The following is a 27,735-nucleotide window of genomic DNA, read 5'->3' as shown; positions in this document are numbered from 1 at the left end:
TGTTTAAAAAGCTTGCTGCATGTCTGAATATCCTTTATGTAAAATTTCAAATGTTTAAACCCAAAATTGGCTGAGTAGTTTGCTAGAAATCACAAAGGTCAAATCTTTTGAACTTTCACTGCTTGACACACAAATTTTCAGCCAAAAACCGATTTAAAAGCTTGCCCTATGTCTGAATACACTTTATGTAAAATTTCAAATGTTTAGACCAAAAATTGGCTGAGTAGTTTGCTAGAAATCACAAAGGTCAAATCTTTTGAACTTTCACTGCTTGACACACAAATTTTCAGCCAAAAACCGATTTAAAAGCTTGCCCTATGTCTGAATACACTTTATGTAAAATTTCAAATGTTTAGACCAAAAATTGGCTGAGTAGTTTGCTAGAAATCACAAAGGTCAAATCTTTTGAACTTTCACTGCTTGACACACAAATTTTCAGCCAAAAACCGATTTAAAAGCTTGCCCTATGTCTGAATACACTTTATGTAAAATTTCAAATGTTTAGACCAAAAATTGGCTGAGTAGTTTGCTAGAAATCACAAAGGTCAAATCTTTTGAACTTTCACTGCTTGACACACAAATTTTCAGCCAAAAACCGATTTAAAAGCTTGCCCTATGTCTGAATACACTTTATGTAAAATTTCAAATGTTTAGACCAAAAATTGGCTCAGTAAATGCCAGAAAACTCTACTCTAATAGCTTCTTCCCTTGAACAGCTAGACTTTGGAATTCCTTTCCTGCTAGCTGCTTTCCTGACTGGACTGATATGTAGAAGTTCAAATATAACATAAACCAACATCTTGTTAATCCTTCTAAGGCATGGTCCAAATTAGTAGCTCCTTACGTCCAAGTGGCAAAAGTGAGTAAAAAAAAATAAAATATCACTACACTGCATTATGGCTGATAGATAAAACAAGACAATATTTACAAATAATGCAAAGAAGCTGCCTTACCCTGAAATACTTCCAAATGACTGAAATTCAATTTATCAGGAATTTCTGTTGGCCAATCGATGTAGTCTTTTAAATTCAAACGTGCTAATTGAACATTAGACATCGCAGTACCATTGGTCATCACGCTATTGAGTTCTGCACGTTCACCATTTGCAAATGTGATGTCGTCTGAACCATTTAAACTATTGCCATGCAGTAGTTTTTTATAACTGGAACTAGAAGAGTCCATATTTTGATTGGATGGTGTTGTTACACTGGGGAATGCCTCACCATAATCATTCAAATCATCTGGCGTCAGAGGTGAGATGACAGCTGTTGGTGCTGTGGTGAAAGATGCGTCAAGTTTTTGGGACTTCAGACTGTTCATACGGGCCAACATCTTATTATCATGTTCAATTATTGCTTCGTCTATATCAGTAACCATCACACCACGCCTGGTCAGTTCCTCAGGATCCTCCGAGCCCTGCCGCGAGTAAGCATTTGCACTACTATCAAGGGAATAACTTGCTCGATGGTAGGACTTGTGATCTATTGGAATTTCCTCCTGGGAAGAGTCGAATGTTAAACTTCGTGGTGGATCTGCTCCTGGTTTTTGACTATTGTTTGGCACAGATATAGCCATGTTGAATGTGCTGGTCATTACCGACGACTGATTACTGGTTTCTTCAGAGTCCATGACTCGTTTTGGAAAGTAAGGCAAAGATAAATCACAAGACAAAAAAAAAATTTTTTTTTTTTCGACCTTTCAAGTAAAAAGGATAAAGGTTTTTCTTTTTTTTATGGAAATCAAATTCTATTTGACACCATACAAAATCTCCATTTTCGAAAATTGAGCAACTTCAAAAGAAATATAAAAATCAGGAATGTCTTTGATTATCAAAAGAGTTCATTTATCAATTTACAAAGTTTAAATTTTTGTAAAGAATGAAAGACACTGTCAAAATTCTTCAAAAATGCATTAAATTTTTTTTTTAATTCTTCAAAACATTTTAAAGATTTACATTAAAAAAAAATCAAAGCACCATATTTTATCGAAAATTTTTTTTGGTTAAGAAATCAACACTTTGTGAGAGAAAAAATTATGGATAAAACAAAAACAAAATCCGAAATTTTAAAATCATTTCTTTTTCCTGATTGTTTTTCATAAAATGTCATCAATGACAATCATGATGAAAGATTAAAAATGGCTTCATGCCTTGTCTGGAGAAAGTTCTACTTTTGCAGATTAGATCCAAATATGAATAAGAAAGAAATCAGTTTCAGGTGCGGGTCATGACCTTGCCAGATAGCGACTTCACATCACCATTGTTAAAGATAGCTGGATAAAAACCTATGGAGAGAGAAAATAAATAATGAGAGATTGAATACAACATAAGATTGTGTCATTCAAAATTGGTTAGAAATTAGAAAATTTGCTATCCTGGTCTAGATATCAATTTTCAAAATGTATAACTAAAAATGCAGGCTTCCAACAAATAAAAACAATTCTTACAATTTTAATTTCATTTTATGATAAATGAAAATTTAATTGTAATGGAAGCAATAATTATTAGATTAAACCAGCTTAAAACCTTGGTAGGAATCCCCTTATACCCAGAGAAAAAATGTGAAAACGATATTGTTTTATTTTAACAGTTAACACACTGAATGTTATTTATATAAATTCTAGCAAATTAGATCACGATAGTTTTTGTTTTTTTTTTATAGTGAATCAATAATAAAAAAAACTGTTGTAAAAACAGATTAAAACACAATTTGATATTTCATTCACTAAAGTTTTCAACTTCGATTTTTTTTTTTTTTTTTTTTTTTTTTGCAAAAGACATTAAAATCTTATATTAATACCAGCATATTAATCAGTGGACCTTTTTTCTTTAAGATATGACCATTTTGTTTTTCAAATTCAGTGTGTACAATATTGCTTGTCTAATGCATATAAACATAGTGCCAGAACACGTATTTTTCATATTAAAAAATAATAATAAATAAATGATTTGTCACTGAAAAAAAATGATCTAATTTGAAGTAGCTTGTGAGATAACAAATTGCATATTTAGAGAAAAGGTTAAATTTTGAAATTCCAGGTTGTCCTTAATGGATGTGCATCCAAACAACAATTAATAAATGCAGGTGTGTCTCGGGAGTCAATACTTGGAACTTTATTATTCCTGACATTCATAAACGATCTCCCTGATTAAAACTATGTCTGAGATGAATATATTTAATCTATAATAAACATGAGGAAAAAGAAATGAATATATCCAAGATAGAAACCTTAGTTTGGTTTGGTTTTAACAGCATATCAACCATTGTTGTTGTTATTTCATGCTAAATCAAATAATTTTGGGGGAAAAAAAGTTTCTGTTTCAATAACAATCTTCAAATATTTGGAGTGTTTGGTTTGGTTGTTTTGTTTTATAGCATATCAACACTTTTCAGGTTATTTAATGCTGAATCGAGTAATTTTGAAAAAACGTTTATTTATTTAAAGTTCTTTATATCTTTAAATGTTTATCCATGGTGTTTGGTTTATTGGTTTGTAGAGGAAAACTTATTTTTGTTATGGCAGAACATGATTGAGATTTGCAAAGGGAAAAGAAAAAAAAAACAATAACATCAATGATGCATTTTAGGTCAGGAAGCCAATATCTTTAAACAGCCTGATCTGGTAGCACCAGGTGAAAATCTTAGAAAATGGCCTCCAGTCTGTAGTGGAATGGGGCTGTAAATGGATAGTAACATTTAATGCTAAGACTATGCTCATTTCCTTTAACCTTCTGAACCACTGATTGCTGTGACTAATAGCACCCTACCTGGAAGTTCATTGTTCAAACTATTCAGTTTAACATTCACAGGCAACATGAATTGGAACAAATACATTGAAGGCATTATAAAGAAGGTGGGCTCCCTCTACGATGCTAGAAAACTACTTACACCTGACAGTATCCTATATCTCTAAAAGCCGCCATTTACTATTCTACTCTAATAGTTTCTTCCGTCAGACTGTTAGACTTTGCAATTACCTCTGTTTCCTGCTTTCCTGACTGTACTAACATGCAAAAATTTAAATATAATGCTAACAGACATTTTGCTGCTCAACTCCCTACATAGTTCTCTGTAAACATAGTCCCCTTACATCCATATGGCAATATGCCTCATTTGGGATGAATAAGAGTAAAAAAAAAATAATAATAATAATAAAAAAAAATAACATGTAAATTTTATCAAAAATATGGTGTTGCAATATTTCTGGCATGCTAGAAGGATATGACCACAAAGATTTTTATGACCATGTATGATAAGAACAAACGAATCAAATGCCAGGACCATTTTATAAAATACTAACAGGCCGCCCAGCATTGCCCGGTCATAAGATACACTTAAATATGATATTTTAATTGATGCAGATTACATATTTTTTATTATAGAGACAATTCTCTATTGATTATTATATTGAACCTAATTTATAGAAGTGAGATCAAAACTAAAAAAAAATACATTTATGACTTGGATGCTATCAGCTAGGATCGAAACCAAAACATACAACTCTCTACCCTCATTCCTTAGCCTCTGAGCCACGCTCACACATTATATATATATATATATATATATATATATATATATATATATATATATATATATTCACCTGTTATCTCGTTTTTAAAAGATAGAATCACCTGATCATTGAAAACAAGATTTAGACAAGGGGGGACAGTCCAGAGTTTTATAATTATATAGATATTGAATCTCTTTGAATTCTTCAGCCATAACTTTCTGTCTTGACACAGAAAGAACATTACATTCTGCTGACCGTGATTGGATTACTTCTTTGCCCGGAAAAGCTTCTTTCACTGGATTTATACTGCCATGAGGTGGGGGGGGTACATATTTTTATTACAAGAATGGCTGTGCATTCAAACACATAATTCAACGTTTGACAAAATAATGAAAATTAGATTTAAACATTTACTTTGTTGCTGTTCTATTCTAAATATTTTTCAGCTGCAAAATTTAAAAAGCCCAGACTCAGACCATCAGGAAGTTTCATTGGATGTCCTGCTGACTTAGCAGGCTGAGAGCAAACAGGTGTTCCTTCAAATAATGGTGATAGCAAGGCGCTTGTAGTGGCAATTCAATTTATGATAGTCGCTAGTGTGGAGCATCATTAAAGGAAAGCTAGGTGGTTGAGGAAATGCTATATGGCAGAGTCAGTGGAACAATAGTGATGAGTTGAAATACAAATCTCTCAAGAAGACCAGAATATTTTCATTACTTGAAACCCTCCACTGAGAATGCTACATGAACAAAATGTCAACGATTTTATCAAAATAACAAAAAAAAAATAATAATAACAACTAGCGAGACCTGTGGAAATTCCACAGGGGACTCTTTCATATGTAATATAGTGATGTTGCCATTCTGTTGATGTTCAGCGTAAATGGAGACGCCCTGATATTATTGTAGCTCTTTTGTTAAAACTGCAAAAGTATTTATCTAAGCTAGCAGGGATGTCCGGCATAGCCAGGTCGTAAAATATGCTTAAATATGATATTTTATTTCTTGCAGATTTCGTATATATTATTAGAGTTAATGTTCTATCGATTTTTATAGATTATAAAGTTACGATTTCAAAAATAAAAAATATATCTATATGACTTGGGTCCATCAGCTAGAATATAACTTTAGTTCCTTCAGCTATATTCGAAACCGAAACTAAAACTTATGAAGAATTTTTGATAAAATTATTTATAAAAAAAAATAGATTACTAAGGTGCCATCAGCTATAATTGAAACCGAAACTTATGAGTTCTTGGTAAAATTATTTATAAAAAAATTAAATGACTTGAGTGCCCTCAGCTATAATCGAAATCAAAACCAAAACTTATGAAGAATTCTTGGTAAAATTATTTATGACAAGAAATGGAAGTACATAACAATTAAACGACCCGGATGTAAGCGTGACACAGAAAATAACACACACGTTATCGTATTAATATATAGATTAAAATATTGCAAGATTAAATTGAATGGAATTTAACTATATTTATCCGTGTTCATACCCTAAATAAAGTTGGTTTGTAATCTATATTTCTCTTAGTCTGTTCCACTTTTTTTGGGAAACTAATGGGCCTTTGTTATGATAAGGTGCAGTGAACTAAATAATATGGTATTCATTAAATGTAATTACGGATTAATAGGGATCAGTATTTAATGCATAAATGAACACAGATTAAACTGACCAGCCATCAATTTGGCATAAAGCCCTCATTCTTAATCAATGGGCTATAACTTTTGCCAGTTTTTAACTGTTTAAAAAGTCTAGTAGTTATCATGCCTGGATATATATTGTGCATGATTAATTAAAGTTAACGATTACCTATGATCCAATTATAGAATCTTTTGTTTTATTTATTGCCTTTAAAAATCAATATTCACATCACATTGGGGGGGGTAATTATTTATTGATTTTAGCTTTAAAGTATTTTTAGTAGTGTCTAATTTAACAACGCATTTTATTTTTTTTCTCTCTATTAATAAAACTATTAGACGAGACATATGCGTGTGTTTCTCGCATATATGTAACTTGGATCAATCCACATTGAATTGTTTTGTTTTTTAATTTACTATTGAATATTTATTAAAATAAAAAAGAAAAATCAAGAACAACCAAAAATAATTTTTATGAATCCTATTTTTAAAAAATAATGTAAACATGACAATATTTTGATTTTTTTTTTTTTTTTTCTAAACTCTCCATCCAACAATATGCCTCTATCCAGGCAACATCAGGTAAATAGAACTAATTGATTATAAAGAAGTTCCGGTAGAATTAAGTTTGAAAGAAAGCATGAGATTACTTAATAATAATTAACTTGTAACCTTAGGGAAACAAACGTTGATTAACTCAGCTTTAGTATAATAATAGATTAAAAAAAAAAAAAAAAAAAGAGTTCTTTTGATAAAACAAATTTAGGAAAATCTGTTTCATATCAGGTTCCAGCTTTCTGTGCCAAAAACATTTCTTTATCAAATAAATGATTTGCATTCAACGAAATAAATTAGGTTTCTCATTATAATGATTGTTGATAACAGGAAAATAATATGACTTTCTTTTGCAAGCAAGAATTGGTTAATGATAGCTATCTATTTTGCAGAAATGGTTTCAAGTTTCAACAGTGACATGCTGATTATATAATCATGGCTATTAATACTGACAATACAATGAGAAACTCCTTTCATATACTCTTTACTGCTGGCACTGCCCGGGAGTTTTTTTTTTTTGCTTTGTTTCTTTTAAATATATCAGGATTTTTAAGTCTTGGACATCTTTGAAAAATTATATTTGAATCTGTTAATTATATATTTTAGAATTAAAACTAACTCACAAAATGCCCGCCTCAGGATGGGTACAAGTAATATGTATAGCATTAGTTATTGTTTTTTTAAATCTTCCTTTGTTTTGTTTTTGGTTCCCCTGACAAAAGAAGGGTGGGCCTGTAAATTCACCTTTATCTGTTCGTCTGTCCACACTTTTCTCAATAACTACATCTTGGAATTTTTCAAAATTTTGCACAAACATTAAACATGATATGGGTAAAAAAGTAACAGAACAGATTTCACAGGAAACTCTGGTTGCCCCCTCAGAGGTGCCTTTCAGGTTAAAATGGCTAACATAGACACTTTTGTGCTTATTAAAAAAAAATGATACCTTGAATTTTTATAAAACTTTCTGAAAAGTTGTTACTAACTGATTTCTATATAATTTTGTTTGTCTATAATTCACGATAACTCTTAGGTGTGCCTCAGGGGCTCTTTTAGGGCTAATAAAAACACTCCATTTTTAGGATTATTTTACCATATTTGTCCAAAATTTTCTGTGTATGTCTATTTAACAGTTTTGCGTGGTGCTGGACTCAAATTTAAATATGTTAAGGCCTTGGGGACTTTTGATTTTAATTTGGGGGGGGGGGGGGGCAGATGATGGACTCAGTCATTTCCTTTTTGCATGGTGCAGAACTTAAATTTACATATGTTAAGGCCTAAAACTGCACTGTTTGTTAATTTTCACCAGGATTTGACATCCCCTGGGGACCTTTGGGGCTAAATGGGAGGGGAGTGGACAAATACTGAACTTAGTCATTTTTTTATGCACTCACAAAGGACCATGCATAGGGCATACACCCTTCAATTGTAGAGTTTACAAAACAAAAAATGACGTGCCCCCATATTGCATACACATCTAATTAATAGTAAGTTTAAGAATTTACTCCACATATACAGATTATTGATGTTAACACATGCATATACGAATTCAGTTAAAAATTTTATTACATAACTCAAAATTTTATATAGAGCAATTCTTTTTACTATTAAATTTTTTGAATCTCATATTTTAAAAGTTTTTTTTTAGATAGGATGATGTGAATACGGGGAGCACACCTAAAGGATAAAGTTTATAAAAAAAAAAGTCATGTACTCACATTCCTTACTGTATTGCCTAAAATATATATTCCATAATTCATAATGATCAGTTCATTAGTTTAGTGAGAAAATTTTCAAATGCTGCAGATCGGAATCATAACAATCAGATCTTTTTGGATATCGGAATCATAAAAATGTGTGCCTATTTTCTGATGCCAATAACAATTCTTGTTTTCTTCATTTATTTGTTGCAGACTATTATCCTCATCTTTTTAGTTGCTGTTTCATGACGTTTCGGCCAACTACTCCTCTAGCCTTTATCATGTGGTAACCGCGATGGGATAGAAACTCCGAATTTCCTCACTGCATTCTCAGCAATTACTGCCTTCCATAGTTGTTTTTCATCTCCCCCACGTTTTGGCCAACGGTTCCAGGTGAGCATTGTCTGAAGATAGCAGTTTCAATCCTACCCAAAGCCGGCCAAATTGGTTAAATCTACCATTTTTCAATCAAATCGATTTATTGCCTGCTCTAATTGGGGACCATCGCATAAGATCTGGCAAACTGGAAATGTCCCTCAGTACTTCAAGGATGCATTAATTCAACACCTGTATAAAAACAAAGACAATGGAAAAATCTGTGACCATTGTGGCATCTCACTTTTATTAGCAATGCCACACCATTTTGTTCTTTAGATCGAATAAACTTAAATCAAGCATTATTGAAAAGAGCATAAAAACAAAGAAATAATATCTTTAGTTTTTTAAAATCGGACCATTAGAACTAGAGTTATGACCATTCAAAGTATAAAAAATGTGTGGTTCACTGGACATTTTGTCTTAAGTCAGTCCTATTCAAATGCATATAAGCGATTGACAATGGTAGGAAATTTGCACAATTACAGACTAACCCATCTTTAAAAAGCTGTATCTTCAGATATTTTGAAGATATTATGATGAAATTTTGAACATATCATAATACCATGAAGGTTCAGTTGCCGTTATTTACGGCCCACTTGGTAACTTATGGACTAATTAGCATACTAATTAACATATTCCAGTTTCATTTTAACAGTTTTAAGTAAAAACATCATAAAAACTGCTAAGAAAAATGGTAAGTAAGGTTTTATCATCATAGGAAGTATTATTCTGATGGACATTATCATTTCCCATTATAACATTATGAAAAATCCAAGATGGCGACCGATAAATCCAAAATGGCCACCATGACACGATTCAAAGAAATTAACAAAATATGGTGTGTAGCATATCAAAGGAAATTTTGTACTGATCAGAATTATGTTTTGAAAAGATAATTCTTATCTGTACATTAGACTAATTAGCATAATTAAGCTTCATTTTAAAGGTTTTAAGTAGAAGCATCATAAAAAAAAAACAGTTAAAAAGGGGGAGGTAAGACTTTATCATCATACGAAATATTATTCTGATGGCCATTATCATTTGTCATCATTACACTGTGAAAAATCCAAGATGGCAACCAGGAAATCCAAGATGACCACCACAACACTATTCAAAGAAATTATTAACAAAATATGGCTTGTAGCAAATCAAATGAAAGGAAATTTTGTACAGATTACAATTATGTTTTCAAGTACTAAGGTATTAAACATAGGATAATTAAATTTCATTTTAATGGCTTCAAGTTACTGTGACAATTATCGAGCGAGTTTCTACCACTATTTTGTATAATTTTTTTATTTTTAAGTCACTGTCGAGACTTCAAGAGACATTGCGGCCATTTTTCTTGTTCTCATGTAATGCTCGACACTATTTGTTTTTTGAACAGAATAAATATTTACAACACTAAAAATTTATCGAGATGGGTAGAAGAGTAACTTGCCTTTGGTAACATTTATTTGTTACATATTTGTTTTTTACCACTTTTTCATATCTCTGTGGATTGTAAAATAAACCTAATAAAAGTTATTCTTTTACTTAACTGGATACGTTTGGATACGTGGTTTATGTGTTTCATTTAAAAGCATGGTCATTGTCGGTTATTCTTTTGCAAAGAATTTATTTTTTTTAAATATTCTTTTCCTTTCCATAATTAAAACTTATGTTTTCTAAATCTATCCATATATCTATAAAAGTGAACATGTGTGTTTGTGTGTGTGTGTGTCTACATTTCCCTACGCAATAACTCAATTTTAAGTCTACAGACTCGAAATTTTATATACAGGGTACTGAGATTTGGGAAAATCTTTGTGATCGGTTTTTGGCCAGAATTTTGGCTGTTAAGGGGTTAAGTTCAATGATTTGACCTTTGAAAACTCTACCAAACTCCTCCTACAATTTTGGGTCTAAACACTTGAAATTTTAGATATAGGTTCCTTGGACATGGATCTAACTTAATAACTTGATTTGAGCCCCAAATAATAAATGTTAAGGGGTCATAATAGGGGTCAAAGTTAAAAAAAATTTTACCTTTGCGGTCTCTAACAAATTAGACAATTTCTGGTCAAAACATTTGAAATTTTACATAAAGGGTATTCAAAGATAGGGCAAGCTTTTTAATCGGTTTGGGTCGAAAAATTTTAGTTACCAATATATAAATGTATGTATGTATGTTTGCATGTCTGCCTAAAACTTTTGACAGAGGCGACGGATTTTACCAAGATCAGTATCATTTGAAGTTCGATCTTTCAGATGACAAATATCGAAAAATTGGCTAAAAACATTAAGATCTTCACCTTCAACTGGGCACTTTTCAACAGGGGGGGGAGGGTTCGCTTTTTTTTGCCAATATTTTCGAAAGTCATCCTCTCCTTTCGATTGTCTAGCCTTAATTTAAACCTACGTCACTTCCGGTTTGCCGGTGGTCGTAACAGCAAAGACGTTAGGGTTTTTTTCACATTCTTTTCCTCGTTTGCGGTACGGGTTCGAGCCTGCCTTCATACTACCACTTTTTTTTTTTTTTTTTTTTTTTTGCTCAACATACAGATCCAAACACCTGGGCAACGCCGGGCTGAAATGCTAGTAATAACAAAAAATAAAATGAACAAGCCACGCGTGCGTAGTTCCCCTCTTGTGCTGCATGTGAGATGACGCCACAAAAAATAGTGAAGAAATGATGAATGTGAGAAATGTGAAAGGCAAATGTTGCCTTCACATTTTTGCCAAGTTTCAGAAAAATCTAATGGATGGAGCAAAAGTTATGGGGTAAAAAGTGTCATTTTTTGCAATTTGGGGGCATTTGTAGCCCCTTTTGAGCTCTTGGGAACACTGATTCCCAGTGAAAATGGACCAGCGATGCAGTTTCACACCTTAAGACATATATATTTGAATTCAGCATGATGGAAAACCACTTTATAGACAGACATATCAAGTTTTTGAGTAATATGAAAAAAGAACTACAAAAAGGCATGTTTTTTAAACCTAAAAGTCCTACAGGAATGCGAGCCAGAATTTGCCAGGGTCACCATACTGAATTTATATTAAGAACAATGGCCTCCACATTTTTGCCAAGTTTCAGGAAAATCTAATGGATGGATCAAATGCTATGGGGTAAAAAGTATCATTTTTGGACATTTTTGACCTCTTGAGCCCCTGAGGATGCCAAAACGGTATAGTTTCAGGCCTTAACACATGTATATTTGAGTTGACTACTGTGAAAAACAACTATATAGTCAAACATATCAAGTTTTTTTTGAGAAATATGAAAAAAAACAAAAAAAAAAAACACAAAAAGGGGCGTTTTTAGCACTGAAAGTCCCTGGGGACGTGAACCAGAATTTTGCCAGGCTCACCCATACTGGATTTATATTAAGAACAACGGGCTCCACATTTTGGCTAAGTTTAAAAAAAAATCTAATGAATGGATCAAAAGTTATGTGGCAAAACGTGTCATTTTTGGCCATTTTGGGGCATTTTTTACCTTTGAGCCCCTGGGGATACAACTGGAATTTTTGCAAAAAGAATTTTTTTTTTTTTACTGTGCACATCAATTTAATGAAATACAATATGTGGCAAAATTTCAGGAAAAACTAATGGACGCTTATCTAGCAATCATCCGGAATAATGGATGCACGAACGCACGCCACTGAAAACATAGGTCTCTCTCCAATAAATTGGGAGACCAATACTTTATGTTCGCAAGTTAGTTGATGAACACTTTGTTTACAGATTTTTTTGTGCGTGTCTCGGCACACAAAAATTCTCATGTTTACATGTGGTTGTCACTAGTTTTATCGATTCGTGCATAAAAATTTTTTATCCAATTCTTTTCAAATTGTAGGCCAAAAGAAATTAATACATTCGTTTGAACACAGTTTCTATCTTTACTTACCTTTGTACAACAAAGCGTTAACTTTGAGATATTCTAACTTTTGACTGGAAAGACACGTTTTGTGTTCAAATTCCATAGCAAAGACAATTCTTTTTCTTGATTAGCTAAAAAAAACTAGAAAAATCGTCGACGGGTATAACTTCCGCTTTGAGTATTTATGTGAACACACCCTGACTGTTTATTTGCAAAAAGTGATCCCCTGCCAGCGGGCATGCTATGCTGACAGGTTTCATCGTTAATAGTCAGATTTAAATAGCGATTTCTTCAAATATACAAATCACAACAAAAATATTAAAATACCATTTTAAAGTAAATTTTATTGTGAATCCAGTTATATAAATTTTATTTTGATGGAGGTAGGAGAAATGTACTCATTACTGATTTAAATATTATGAGTGTCAAATTAAACAGCAGTGTGTGCCTTGTCCAGCACTGAACGTTATGGTGTCTGGTATTGCTACTTTTATCAATTGTAGGGAAGATCTTGGCAAGTTTCATTCTCAACAGAATAATCAAACACCTTGTTGACAATATCTACCCCGAATCTCAGTTTCCGTGCTGGTCGGGTTACTGTTGATATGATCTTTTCCCTACGCCAAGTTGCTGAGAAAGTTCACGCGGAGAACGAGGAGCTGTATATAGTCTTCATTGATCTTACAAAGGTCTTTGACACAGTCAACCATGCAGCTCTCTGGAGGGTTTTGAAAAGGCTGGGGATACCTGACAACATGTTGAATGCAATCATGTCTTTTCATGGTGGAATGAAGGCATCTGTTGTTTCAAATGAAGAATCTTCAGAACCTTTCAATGTGACAAATGGTACCAAACAAGGTTGCGTAATGGCACCTGTGCTGTTCGCTTTGTTCTTTTCAGTTATGCTGATATAGATACAGGTGTAGAATTCAAATTCAGAACAAGTGGTGGTCTCTTTAACCAGCAGCGTTTCAAAGTTAATATCCTCATTTGACAAACTGTCATTAGGGACCTTTTGTTTGCAGATGATGCTGCATTTTGTGCAACTTCTCGGCACGAAGCGCAATTGCTTGTAGACAGGTTTTCCGCTGCTTGCAAGGCTTTTGGTCCGACAATCAGCATCAAGAAAACAGAAGTGATTCACCAACCTTACCCGACACCAAAACAAGTTCAAGTTGTAAAGTGGCAGTAATCAGTACCACAGCTTTCCTGATATACCAATCCGAGTGGATGGTAAAGATTTGAAATATGTAAAAATAACTTTACCCATCTTGGTAAAAAGGTAAATTGGGATGCTTCTCTTGATGATAAAATGATAAATTGAATTGCAAAAGCAACTAGTGCTTTTGGGAAACTGCACCATCGGTTATGGGATGATAGGAGGATTAGCTTAAGAACTAAAGTACTTGTGTATAAAGCAGTTGTGCTAACATCACTGCTTTATGGATCGGAATCAGAGACAGTCTATCGCAATCACATCCAGAAGCTTGATGTCTTCCACAAAAACTGTCTTAGAACAATTTGTGGCTTCACCCTAAGCAATTAGAAGACGACCGGATACCATAGCAGATGATGTACAGCAAGCTCAACAGTGGACAGCAGAATGTGGGTAGCCTCTGCTTCGCTTTAAGAACAAGTTGAAAAAGAATTTGACATGTGAAAATATTTCTTTTTGTGATTTTGAATGAATTGCTTCTCAACAAAATGAATGGAGATCTGCCTCTCAAAGGGGCACCAGGCAGTTCTTTGAAACTGAAATTAACCAAATGCGCATTAGACGTGAAAAACCAAAGCATCTGCAAGAATCCCAGCCGATCATTTGTGCAATCTTCATTCTTGCCTCCATTGTGGGTTTGTTTGCAGATCTCTTGCAGGACTTGGATGCCATTAACGATTGAGTAGATGTAAGCATGCTACATCGAATTAAACATGTTTGAGTTGTCAAGACCTCATACGTTGAAATCGACGAGAGACGCTATGATATATTTCTCCAAAACCTCTGGCCTTAATAAAGGAGAGATTAAAACTTGCTGCTATGGTTTCAAATGATCTGAAATAACAGCAAGGCGAGACTTGATTCCAAATATTTCTCATATGTTATATCTTCCCTCTTCTGGAGTATCAAATATTCCTTATACACTGTGAAATTTACTTTATGTATGAAAACTCAAGAGGGGAGATATAACATTTGAGAAATATTTGGAATCAAGTCTCTCCTTGCTGCTATTTCAGAACATTCGAAACCATAGCAGCAAGTTTTAATCTCCCTTCCATCAAGTTCAGAGGTTTTGGGGAAACATCAGATATTTTGTAATTCATATGTAAAACTAGGAAAACAAATGACTATGGCTGAAACAGTTTATGGCTGTAAAAAAGTGCCAAAAATAGGCTCTGGATGATGGGTGATCTCCTTAATGTGCGATCTTAAGGGCAAATGTCTCATGGCCCACTACACAATTCAGGTCATTACCTTTCCAACAAGCCTTCATTTGTTAACTTCTAATCAATATCAATAGTGGCTGAGATTTGGAACTTATAAAATTGCCAAATAAGGTGATATATATATATATATTATATATATATATATACACAGTGCCGGCAAAAAGAAAGTCCACACTTGTAATTTTTTTCAAAAACTGCAAATTTAGGCTAAATTTAATGTAACTGTTTAAACAAACTATACTTCGTTTGATTCGCCTTTTATTCTTCTATAATTTTACCTGTTCATATTTGATTTTCAATTGAAATATTCTATTGTTCACATCAATTTAAAAAAATAACTTCAAATTGAGGAGGCAAAAGGAAAGTCCACATCAACAAATTTGCTGAAAACCAGCTTAAATTATCACCTCTAAATCAGTTTAATATATCCACCAACAGGCAACAAAGCATCTTTAATGGTAACTGTTGTTGTTCCAGGTTATACAATGTAACATTTAGTCCATATACCATGACTTTCTCTTAGTGATCGTCAGGAGCTCATTAATCTCCATCTTTCTGGTTTATCCAATAGAGAAATCGGCCGCAGATTGAAATGTGATGAGAAAACGATATGAAAGACTGCAAAATCACCAAAACACTGATAGTGTTCGTGATGCCCCTAAATCTGGTCCTACTTGAATTACTTCTAACAGGGAAGACAATGCTATCAAGATCCGCAGTCTAAGAAACAGATTTGAAACGGCTCCCCAAATCTAACAACAGTGCAATCTTGTTAAAAAGTGCTCTCTTTCTACTGTCAAGAACAGATTAAAGGAATTTAATTTGTGAGGATATGTTGCAAGACGCAAGCCAATGATTTCTGTAAAGAACAGAAAGTGCCGTCTGGACTTCATCAGATGCAATGAAGATCATAACTTTTCATATTGGTCAAAAGTGCTTTTTAGCGATGAAAGCAAGTTCAATAGGCTAGGCAGTGATGGTAGGCAGTACGTCCATCGGAGGAAAGACGAAGAATTTAATCCTAGGTGCTCAGTTTCAACGCTGCAAGGTGGTGGAGGTTCAGTTTTGGTGTCGGGCATTATTAGTACCAATGGTCCAGGATCTATAGTTCGCTTGCAAGATCGAATTAATTCTTTGTAAATATGAAACATGATACACATCGTCATTAAGACGCTATTCAAGCCTCCATGAAGAGTTTTTTCCCACATGAAGCCAAAATTATTCTCAGCCAGCCCTCAAAAGTTCAGACCTCGGCATGTGATCATATCTGTAGGCAATAAGTTAAGCTTTCAAAATCATATCGGGTTTACCACGTTCTAGCATATAATTTTGGAGCTATAACAGCATTTGTGGGAAAAATTAGCAGAAAATGGCCTAAAAATCGTGACAAAAAATTTCAAGGAACCCAAAAGAAAGGCCATATTTCAAATATTACTTATCCATTACAAAAGCGAGGGATCCAGGCAAGGAAGTATCATGTGTAGATAGACTTCTGCAAAAAACGATGCCCAAAACGCTTTTATGGGATTTTTTTTTTGTTTAGCTAAATTGCGGATTTATGTCTGTGACAATTTTTTTTTCATTTTGACAAATATTTGAGAATTTTTAACTTCAGAGGCCCGCAGGGTCGCTAATGCAATACTGTGGAAACTTAATCATTACAATAGAGTATGCCATTGACTGATCTGAAAAATATTCAACAAAATCTGATGCATACAGGTAAAGATACACCTCATTTTGTAAAGAAACTTGGCTTCTGAAGCCAAAAATATTTTTTTCTGATAAACTAAGTTACAGGCTCTAAAAAGGTCCAAATAAAAAATGTTTCATGGAAAAAATTTTAATGATGTTGAAAATATGCATGAGAAATCTTTTTGATTTTTATCCAAATTTAGAGCACACATTATTTAATCACTTAGGTCAACGTTTAAAATTTCCTGAAAAAGTGCATTTTTCATGTGTTATATGCCAGAAAATGCAAAAAAAAAAAAAAAAAAAAAAAAAAATTATGTGTGAATGGTGTTTCTGATGTTGAACAATCATTAACTTTTCCATTCTTTCATTCATGAATTCATATTATAATTTTGTGAATTTCGATAAATACCTCTGATATTTTCCTTTATAAGGTTGAAGGGAAATCCTCAAAGTACAAAATAGAGGAATGGACACCCTGGGAAATTCCCTTAGTGCAACGAAGTCATATTCTTCATCATATCTGTTATATTTAGTGTGCATAGGTTCAGGAGAAAGCTAACATATTCAAATTAATCTTAAATATAACTGTTTATTACTTGAATTTTAACCTTTTCATTTTAGATTAGCAAAATGCCATTCAAAAAGGAAAACCAAGGTAAGAAGGATAGACCAAGTGCACAGGGTGGCTACAGCAGCTTGTTAAAGGAAGAGAAAGCTGAATACCATCTAGCCAAGATGCATGAGAGTCATTCATAAAGCTCCTCAACCACCATATCTAACCCCAGAACATCCTTCCCTCCACACTTAACTCATTGCTTCTCGGGGCAGAGAGATAAACTGATAGTGAAATGGGTTGGGGAGGACAATTACAACCAGAAACCTGTACATCAAATCCAAGAGCTTGGTAGAAATTCAAGTGAAGCTGCTCTAGCATTCAAATCCAAGTATATCATGCAGCAGTATAACATTGCCTTAGGGATGAGATTGTCGTACAGTGCTTAATTAAAACGATTTTTCTTTGTAAAGTGACTTCTTTTATTTGCAATGATTTAGGTTATTTCTGACTTAACTAATCTAAACAGTTAATCACTTTGCAAGTTTCTGATTTCTTGAATTATTCGTTTTAATTATTTCTGGTGTTAATGTGTATTCCAATGATTTGTCTATCTTACTAGAAGTGTCTGAAGCCCTTATATTCCCAAAAGCATTGAAAATTGGTCAATAATTCTTCTTCTCTTTTTGAAATGAAGAAGCAAAATATTTTAAAGTTCAATTTTGGGCTTCTAGTGAAATATAAGTTAAAAGGGTGAAGCTATTATTGTGTTCAGGAAACCAGTCTCCAATTCAGGGATATTACACCACACTTTGAAAAAAGCTATCATATCTCTGAAACTAAGCCATATTTTGTATTTTAGTTTTATTGAATTCCCCATTAAATTTTGACCCAGAAAAAATGGCATAACAAAAATGACCTAAATTGGCTAGGATGGGAAATAACTTTTCATGGAGGCTTGAACAGTGTCTTAACCAATCACTTGTGCTCGTTATCTCTTTGCTAATGCCGTCACTTTCCTTGTCTTGTGTCAATTTTATTAGTTGTATGGTCGATTAGCACCTTCATACCTTTCGATTCTCCGCAACAAGTCCATTATTATTATTATAATATATATATTTTAAATGAAAGCAATTATTCTTAGATGCACAGGTTTTAAACCAACATAAGAATTTCAACTGGTTTTCATATTTTGTAAAATGATCAAAGGTTGACCATAAATTATCACTCATCAAAAGAAAGCATATATTAATATGCGCTTCTGTCAAAAAAAAAAAAAAGTGTTGCAGTTGTAGCAATTGCTTGACAGATCGATTTTGTATATGTATGCAACATATCATGAATTATGTTGATTTGTGGTTCGGCTCGGCTTAGTGCATGCATAACTGTATGGGTAAAAAGAACATTTCTGCCAAACTTTCAATTTCTGCACAGAGTTTGGCATTAAAAATGAGATGTCAGAACGACACGGTATCCTATCCTGTTATTATTCTTTGCCAGAAGCAGCAAGATGAGAGGCAACTCCAGAATTCCATATTCTGTCTCAAGCAAAAGCCAACCTATTGAACAACTCTTTATAGTCTGGTGTTCCTTATGCATAAAGTTGATTTATAATTTAGTGGAGATGTTGGTGTTTTTCTTGGTAGATGGACACCCTTTATTTATTCAATTACAGTCAAATAGATCCAGCCATCTTGACCAAATAATTACCTTAAATCTCCACATTCTACCAAAAATCATCAAAATACCTAACAACTTATTGTAAATAATTTTTTTTTTTTTAAAAGTCAATGCTTGTCTATCAGTGATTATATATATATATATATATATATATATATATATATATATATATATATAATGTTATAAAAGGATATATCTTCAACAAGGCAAAACTTATCAAGATAAGAAAAGTTCAACACTAAGAGGAGCAAACAAATAAATTTTTTTAGAAGTTTTACCATTGTTTGTTTTTATATTTAAACAGGGTTATTACTTCGCTTTGTAATCATTTTACCCCCCCCCCAACACACACACACACACGCCTCTAAAATCCCGCGCAATGCTGGGTACCCCCCGCTAGTAATATATAAATGTATGTATGTATGTTTGCATGTCTGCCTAAAACTTTCAACAGAGGCGACGGATTTTCACAAGATCAGTATCGTTTTGAAGCTCAACCGTTCAGACGACAAATATTGAAAAATTGGCAAAAACATTAATTTCTTCACCCTCAACTGGGCACTTTTTTACAGGGCAGCGTTGCTTTTTTTGCCGATATTTTTTAAAGTAATCTCCTCTTTTCGATTGTCTAGCCTTAATTTTAACCTACATCACTTCCAGTTTGGCGGTGGTCGCAACAGTAAAGACGTCCCTTTTTTTCCCCGTTCTTTTCCTCCTTCGCGGTACAGATTCGAGCCTGCCTTCCTACTACCACTTTTTTTTCTTTGCTCAACACACACCTCCAAACACCTGGGTAATGCCGGGCACCCATGCTAGTCTATATATATAAAAGGCAAAATGGGTGCGAGCGTTTGTGTATGTCCATGAAAGGCTTTTCAGATCGAGGTTCCGTTGTCGGTTAAATTCCGCAAGAAGTTTTCCTATACTTCCAAGATCATAATATCTGAGATTCACAAACAGACACCGTTTCTTTCCATTTTTTGATCAAGTTAAAAAAAATTCCCACCATGCCGTCATCTTGAGTGCTTGTTTGTCTTTTTCGTATAATAAAGCGAAACTATTCGAACGCAAATGACAGAAAGCAGGAATCTTACCTAACCCCTGGCCAAGTTTAAAACCAATGTTCATTTCTGCACATGTGTAGCAACTCCTATGATTCTTAAGTTAATTACCAACTCATTGAATTCACTATCTTCTTTGGCCTAATGGTTAGCGAGGAAGACTAATTACCCTACTTTTTTGAGTTTGATCCCACCTCTTTTTCTATCTATTTTTTTAAATTTTATTTCGTCCTTGTGCCGATATCCTCCACCCAGGCAACGTCGGGTACTCCCCACTAGTTATAAATAAAATAATCTGAAAGTTAAAAAATAGGATCCAAAAACTTTTAAAAAAATGTAAGACAAATTGAAATGCTAAAAAATAAAATTTACATTATTTAATTATAATTAGTTCAAATGTTCAAAGAATATAACTTTTTTTCTTTACACTATGGAGTTTCAAAAATTATGCTTTTCTCTTCAGAGGAAATTATTAGTACAAAGTAAAGTATTATGTTTTTGCATAGATTTGAAAATTGTATATAAAAGAATTTCTACCATCTATTCAAAGAAAAGTTTTGTTTTCAGGAAATTTCCATTGCTCACGGATTTCATCATTTGACTACTTGGATTCACGAAATTTATTGCTCAACTATTCTTTTAATCACTTTTTCGAACATTGATTTTCTAGTAAATTTTTAAAATTTTCAAACTTCATCCCTCCACCCCCAAAAAATACATTTTTTCTTTTAATAGATGGTGAAAATTCTTTATGAAAACTAGTAACACTTTTATTTTGCTAGTTATTTCATCTGAAGAGAAAAGCCTGATATTTGAAACTCTGTGGAATACACAAAAAAATTTTTTTTAATTCTATGCTTTAACATTTGATGAACTAATAAATAATTTAATTTTTTTTGTCATTTAAATTTGTCATATTTTAATGCTCTATTTATAATACAAACATCTTTTTATCACAACAGGGCTTAATATAAAAAATATTTATATTATTCAATTATATATATCACACATGTATACACACTTGCATTCCTATTGGAGAGAACTTGAATGCCTACTAGGCACTATCCTTGAGCATGTGAGATCTCTCTGTACAGGGGTTTATTAGGACAACTTGGCAAGAGGATACTTTCTGAAATTAAACCCTGACTAAATATTCAAATAACATAGTATTTGCAGCACAAACAAGATCTCATGCAATGACCAACCTACACTGACTTTTACAAGGAATAGTGCAACTTCTCCAAGTGATGTTATCCCAAGTAAGAGCACAAAGCTGGATACTCCACCAGACTAGATGAATTCTTGTCCTAGAATCCAGCAAGACGAAAAGATCACAAGAAAGATATACTATAACATATTTAAATGGTTGGGGAGAGGAAAATTATATTCTCAACTTTTTTACCAACTCAATCTTTGAGAAGTAAAGAAGAACTTGGATGAAATATTCAATATCTATGTATCTCATATGGAGATAAAGTGTAACTCCAGGAAAGGAACCGCTTAATTTCTGAGAACTTTGACTGAAATAAAATGAAACAAAAAGAGAGTATACATGCATACATACATACATACATGATGATGATTGCAACGTCTTGTCAGACGAGTGCCACTCCCTCAGACATTTAAAATCCATGAGCCCAAATGTCTGAGAGAGTATCTATACAAATATGATGTTACAGAGTCTTAGCTTTGTACGATAGCTAAGTCTCTCTCTCGGTTCAAAATGTTGAGATCCAGCAACAAGCAAGAGCAAGATAGCCAGCAACAAATTAAACTGCAGACCAGCTTAATGCGGGTACTGGTCTTCCGCTTTATGGTTTTTAAAATCAGAGATTTGCTTCTCCTAGAAAGGTTGCCTTCACCACGGCTTACGGAAGCCCTCTCTACCCCAATGCACATATACACACACACACAAATATACAGGGTGCTATTTGGCCATTGACCCAGAAAAAGAGTTCATTCACCCTTTGGAAGGTCTTGTTTTTAATCCTTCAGGGAGACTAGCCGCCCTCCTCACCAAACAAGTCTGGTGGGGGAACCAGTTTAGTCGCCAGTGACCCGACCATGAGGCAGGTAGTACTTGGTTACATGGTACCAGTAGCATATGACATGACCTGACATACATACATACATACATACACACTTGGTAAGAATAAGTAATATAAAAATACATTTGGTCATTTTTATTCTAATTACTTTTTCATTCTCACCTAATTAGTAGCACCTGTAAAACTATTTCTATTTATTGAAGAACACCTGTGCAACTCTCTTTATGTTTAAGCCATGTGCGTTTTTTTCTTAGTTAAATTTATTTATGAAAATTGGATTTTAAATATTTATGGATGACAATAATCTATAGTGATGAAATTGTGACCATATCTTGTGTGTGTACGTCTTTCTCACCTCCATGTAACTTGGACATTATTATTTCTTTCATTTACTATTAATCGCTTGTTTATGCAAATAATTACCACATGTAAATCCATTCATAGCCTTGAGCCCCTGTAAACATGTAAATGGCTTTGAAAAATTTCCATAATTTTATTAAATAAGTATTTGCTAAGAATTTTAATACTGAAAATGACTTTTCATTCGACAGTGTAAAAAAAAATCAGTTGTTTTAATTTTGTGTTGATATTTAAAAAAAAAAAAAAAAAAAGTGAATTACCTTTTAACCTTTCAAAATTAAAAAGGAATTTGGAAGCCTTTAAACTAAGGAATGAAAAATCATTTCCAGTGTTAAAATTCTTAGTAAATGATGGAAAATTTTGCAAAGTTTTTTACATCTAATAATTTTATAGAGAATGTTACCTTTCAGACAAAATTAGTTATGGTTTTCTAATAATTTAATGACTAGTCAATAACACTGTAATTAAAAAACACTTATTTGGTAAGAAAAAATAAGATTAATTTTTTAAATCCAAAGAAACACTATGTAGGTACATCTAATAAGTTATAATAGTGTACATTTCTCCGACACTCCTGAATACTAACCCAGTCTGATACTGTTATTTTCTTATGGAAATCTCTCCAGACACAGCATGAAATCATTTAATGTTAACAGCTAAAAAAAAATAAATAAATGTATTACTTCAAGGTCAAAACTAGTCAATGATAAGTATGAGATGAATAGATTCTTATCCAGGAAACTCTTCCCCTTTTGTCAGAAACATTGCTCATGAAATGTGAGGACTAAAGGACAAAATAAGGGAAGCAAGAGTTAATAAGACTCTCGAATGTCCACTTTCTACTTTCCAAAATGAAACATTTAATATTGTTTTTTCTTATTCTTAGCTTACAGTTGAAATGTTGAAACACTGGTTGTCGGTGCAGGTAGAAAGACATCAGTCACAGTAAGGGATATCGCTGTGAGGTCCAGTAATTTTGAAATTTCCTATTAATTCCAAATCATCCCTGCCTCATTCCAGCAAATCTTGTAATTTGTTGCATCTCTAATTTTTTTTCTTCTTTTTTTTTTTCTTATGTCTAAGGATTTCTTAATAAAAAAAAAATCAAACTCTCTAAGGTACAATCATGGCATCCCCTTCTGCCTAATTCTTAGGTCAAAATTTGCAAATGGTGTGTGTGTGTGTGTGTGTGTGTGTGTGTGTATATATATATATCATTTCGTGTTCAAATTCTCAGACTATTGCTTTGGAAGTTTTTAGATGAGGACAAGACTGTAAAAAGTGAAGTTTGAAGATGGTTGACCTGTGAGGATTAGAACTTGTAAAATATCATCCAAAAATATCTGACATTGTGAAAATAACACTCGAGATGAGAATAGTAGTTCACATAATCCAGATACAAATTATCAATACTCATCTACAAAATTGAGAAACATAACTGTTGATTACTAGTTACAAAATTAAGTGGTTGCCTGATTGATCTTTGCTAAATCCTTTGTCTAAAATACATTCTGTTTAATACTTACACAAATATACATTTTACTACTGCCAAATTAATGTAAAACCAGGTGGTTAAGTTTGCAAGTAGAAGTAGCTGTAAAATTACTTCCTTCAAACTTCTTTTTTCAATTCATTTAATATCACTTTTCCCTTGTTCAGGAGTCAGATATTATTGGATATTCCGCAAGCTCCCTCTAGTCCTCACAGTTTAGCAGATCAACCATCTCCAAACTCCATTCTTTTGCAGTCTCGTCTATCATTTGCTTAGACTGGATTTAGCAATCAGAGTTCAACCTGTTGAGCTCAAACTACATGAACATAGATAGAAGCCAAGAAAGTTGGTTTATAAGAAGGCTTAGATATTCCATTTTGCTAAGATAGGCAAGTCCATTCTCTGGGTTCTGGTTGATTACTAGTTCATAAATGGATAATCTCGTCTGTAAATATTGCTTCATTCAAGCACAAATAAACTAATTCTTATGAAAGATAGCAGAACAAGAAACCTGAAGATTAAGTTTGAAGTTCAGCAGGTAAAAGTAGAATATAAAACAAAGAGACATCAGTCAACATGATGCAAGACATCACATATATCGAGGTTGACAGAAAAACAAAGGCTTGAAATCAGATTACCAACACTGCTGTAATAAGTCAATGGAAAACTTTGATAATTGCTAATAGTGAAATGACCCTCTAATTATTTAATTCACATTCTTATTCAATCAACCATGACCAGGTAGAAATAATTTTTAATTATTTCTTAGTATCACCTGTATTGTAGATTGAACTTTTAACTTGTCATTTAGAACAGATTAACTTAGTACTTTATCCATTGCACCACAAATCCATGTTACTGGGTATAAGTTTTAATGTATGGCTGAATGGATAAAAGCTTGGTTAATATGATATGTATTATTCAGACTATTATTATAATCTTGGATTTTATTCTCACAATATTTCAGCTAATGTCACCTCTGACCTTCAGGTGCATCTTGTCGAACACAGGAATCTTTCTGTTGAACTACTGAATGGGACATTTCAGCTCATATCATCCAGCCCCGACACAACTGTAAAACTATTTCTATTTACTGAAGAACACAACTTCTATTAGTCAGATTTTCAATTTTGGCCTTCAAAAAGTGCTGTTTCTTTTTGTTTTTTTTTACATAGATGTTTTGCCAAATGGTGCCCAAAATCGAATGCTCCCGAATCTTGAACTCACATATAATTTTTTAAATTTTCAGATTTTGCATTGAAATGCCCAAATTTGAATTTCCAATTGAATTTTGACCCAGAAACATGTATAATATGTGGTATATCATGTCTGTTCAAAATCAGAAAATTTTGTTCCAAAATGTGAGCAAGAGTTTGAAATGTCGTACGCATGTAACTGTACCCAAAGACTATTTTTAATTGAATGTTTTTGGGTACTATTAGACAGGAACTGCATAAGGAAGTCATTGAAAGTCTCTTCAAAAATCACAAACTGATAAAGAACACCACAAGCAAAGAACAACTTACAAAAACCCAAAATTCTGACCAGCATAGTTACGCCGTTCAAAAACTTAAACACGACTTGGAATAAAATCGTTATTTCATATACAAATAACTAATATACTGCCCGTGGTGAGATCTGTAATGACAAAGACAAAGTGAGTTTCAAAAAGTTAAAATTATGTTTTTGTTCTACTACTCACTAGTCTGTCATAAATATTGCAATTTTCTCACTCAAACAGAAATTTTTCAACACTAGCAGGTCACCTAGCCTTGCCCGGTATTAAACTTATCATTAAATTGCTTAAAAAAAAAAAAAAAAAAAAAAAAAAAAAAAAAAAAAAAAATGAGACATATCATGCGAGTATTTTTTTTTTCTAAACAGTTCACCTCTTGTAAGTAAAAAGAAAAATACTCAATCTGAGATCAAAATCGAAACCTACCAACAATGAATCAAGTACTATAGGCTGGCTTGACATGATCTACAAAAAATGTTTTCAACTTACTTATTCTTAACATAATGTGAACAATTCGCACATGCGCAATTGGAAACAGTTAGCAAACAGATAAACATTTCACATCCTTCACATACTAGTTTTTCAATTTTTATCCTTTACCAGCCCTTTTTTTCCGGATGAAACACGATTAAAAAGTTGTCCACATGTCTGAATGTCCTATTTGCCAAATTTCAAATATGTAGATCAAAAATTCATTGAGTATATAGGTTGAGAATTGTCCTCACACACACACACACACATTCTCACTTTTATGGATATATAACAAAATCCAAAAGTCCTTATTCCTTATTCTGCAATTAGACCAATATTCATTATTACAAAGTTCACCTTTTTTAAATTCCATATTATGAAGAAAACCAATTATTTTTCTAATAAAGATATTTATTATAAACAATTTTTTTGTGAAAAAATTTCTTTAATATTTGAAAATGTTGTTTATACTTTTTACACTAAAAGATAAAATATTACAAATTTATGTGACTATTCATATTTACTTCAATATTGTTAAACTAGCAGAACCCATGGAAATTCAATGGAATGAGAAATATATTTAATCAACAAATATGTTTTTGATAAAGCTGATATTTTTCTGAATAGTACAAACAAAATATTTTTTGGCAAAAAAACTAATACCATGCAGCAAATATGTGTTTATTAACACTATGAAAATGGTGTCCATTGTATTTTACATGTAAAATCGACCCAAATAAGATAAATTAATAAGTACTAATAAACACTCAAAAAGTAATATAGTTCAATATAAATAATAAAATCAAATTGTAAGAGAATCTTTAATTTATTCATTCAACCCAGCACCTCTTGGAAGACAATGTTCTTCTATTTTTTCCCTGTTTCTTTTGAATGTTCCCTTTTTACATAACATTTTGCTGACTTCTTTAGTGAAGAACTGATGCACGTCAAAATTACGAGTTCTTTTCTCACACCATTACAACAATGATCATATATTATTATAATGATATCTAAAAACGAAGCTACATCAAAGGGAGACCACTTTTATATTCTTGTTCAGAGTTGCCGGATTTTAAAAGCCAAATTTTGCAAATTTGTCAGTTTTTTTTAAGCAGTTTGCACTTTCAAAAATTGTATCTGGCCTTTTTCAAAGCATAACATATGTACTAACGAAGGAAGAAACAATCAGAATATTATATAGATCGCAGGATTTCAATGGTAAAAAAGGAACAAAATTTTTTTAAAAAGATTCAATTCAATCATTATTGGACACTGAATCATGTTAACGTTAGATATGACTGATAGAATACAAAAAAAAAAAAAAAAAAAAACCCTTTCCCCCAGTCAGATTATACAAACTTGTATTAAGGATCACCTCATATTAAACCCATTAAGATGGAAGTGACCCTAAAGGAGAAGATTAAATGCTGTTTCATTTAATGTCAGTACTAATTGAGGAGTTAGCAAAGGTTCAGCCATTTCCGGTCTATTCCGTAAATCAGTTGTAACCAGAAACTTTAGTTAAGGTGGTTTTGTTTTCCGTTGGCCGAGCTATGGTACTGCATATTTCTAGGAGGCCCAGCCTCTAAGGCTTTGCTTATTGGGGAATGCTGATGGGTCTGAAGTCCAGAGTGGTCTTCCTCAAGGGTACTGGCTTTTTAAATCTCACTTTCCAGACCTTGTGTCACATCTTCCCTCTGCTTGAAGAAGATAAATATCGGAAAAATTTGATTCAATAGGGGTCGCCTCCTATAGAAGTAC

At 32.8% G+C, this 27,735-nt stretch overlaps 1 protein-coding gene across 2 annotated transcripts in view; it reads right to left on the bottom strand.

The window, feature by feature from the left end:
- Positions 1-27,735, bottom strand: part of LOC145256196 (formin-like) — a 154,059-nt gene that overhangs the window by 115,468 nt on the left and 10,856 nt on the right. For both annotated transcript variants that reach the window (XM_080114806.1, XM_080114807.1), the window contains exon 2: positions 954-2,283. In XM_080114806.1, the coding sequence (XP_079970932.1) occupies positions 954-1,629 (676 nt within the window). In that variant the 5' untranslated portion in view covers positions 1,630-2,283. The remainder of the gene's footprint in view (positions 1-953; positions 2,284-27,735) is intronic.

The sequence above is a fragment of the Euprymna scolopes genome, chromosome 32 (genome assembly GCF_053919585.1).
Source record: "Euprymna scolopes isolate OS-2025 chromosome 32, ASM5391958v1, whole genome shotgun sequence".
Taxonomy (NCBI): domain Eukaryota; kingdom Metazoa; phylum Mollusca; class Cephalopoda; order Sepiida; family Sepiolidae; genus Euprymna; species Euprymna scolopes.
The sequence above is the reverse complement of the archived record's forward strand: the minus strand, read 5'-3'. Positions and strand labels throughout refer to the sequence as shown.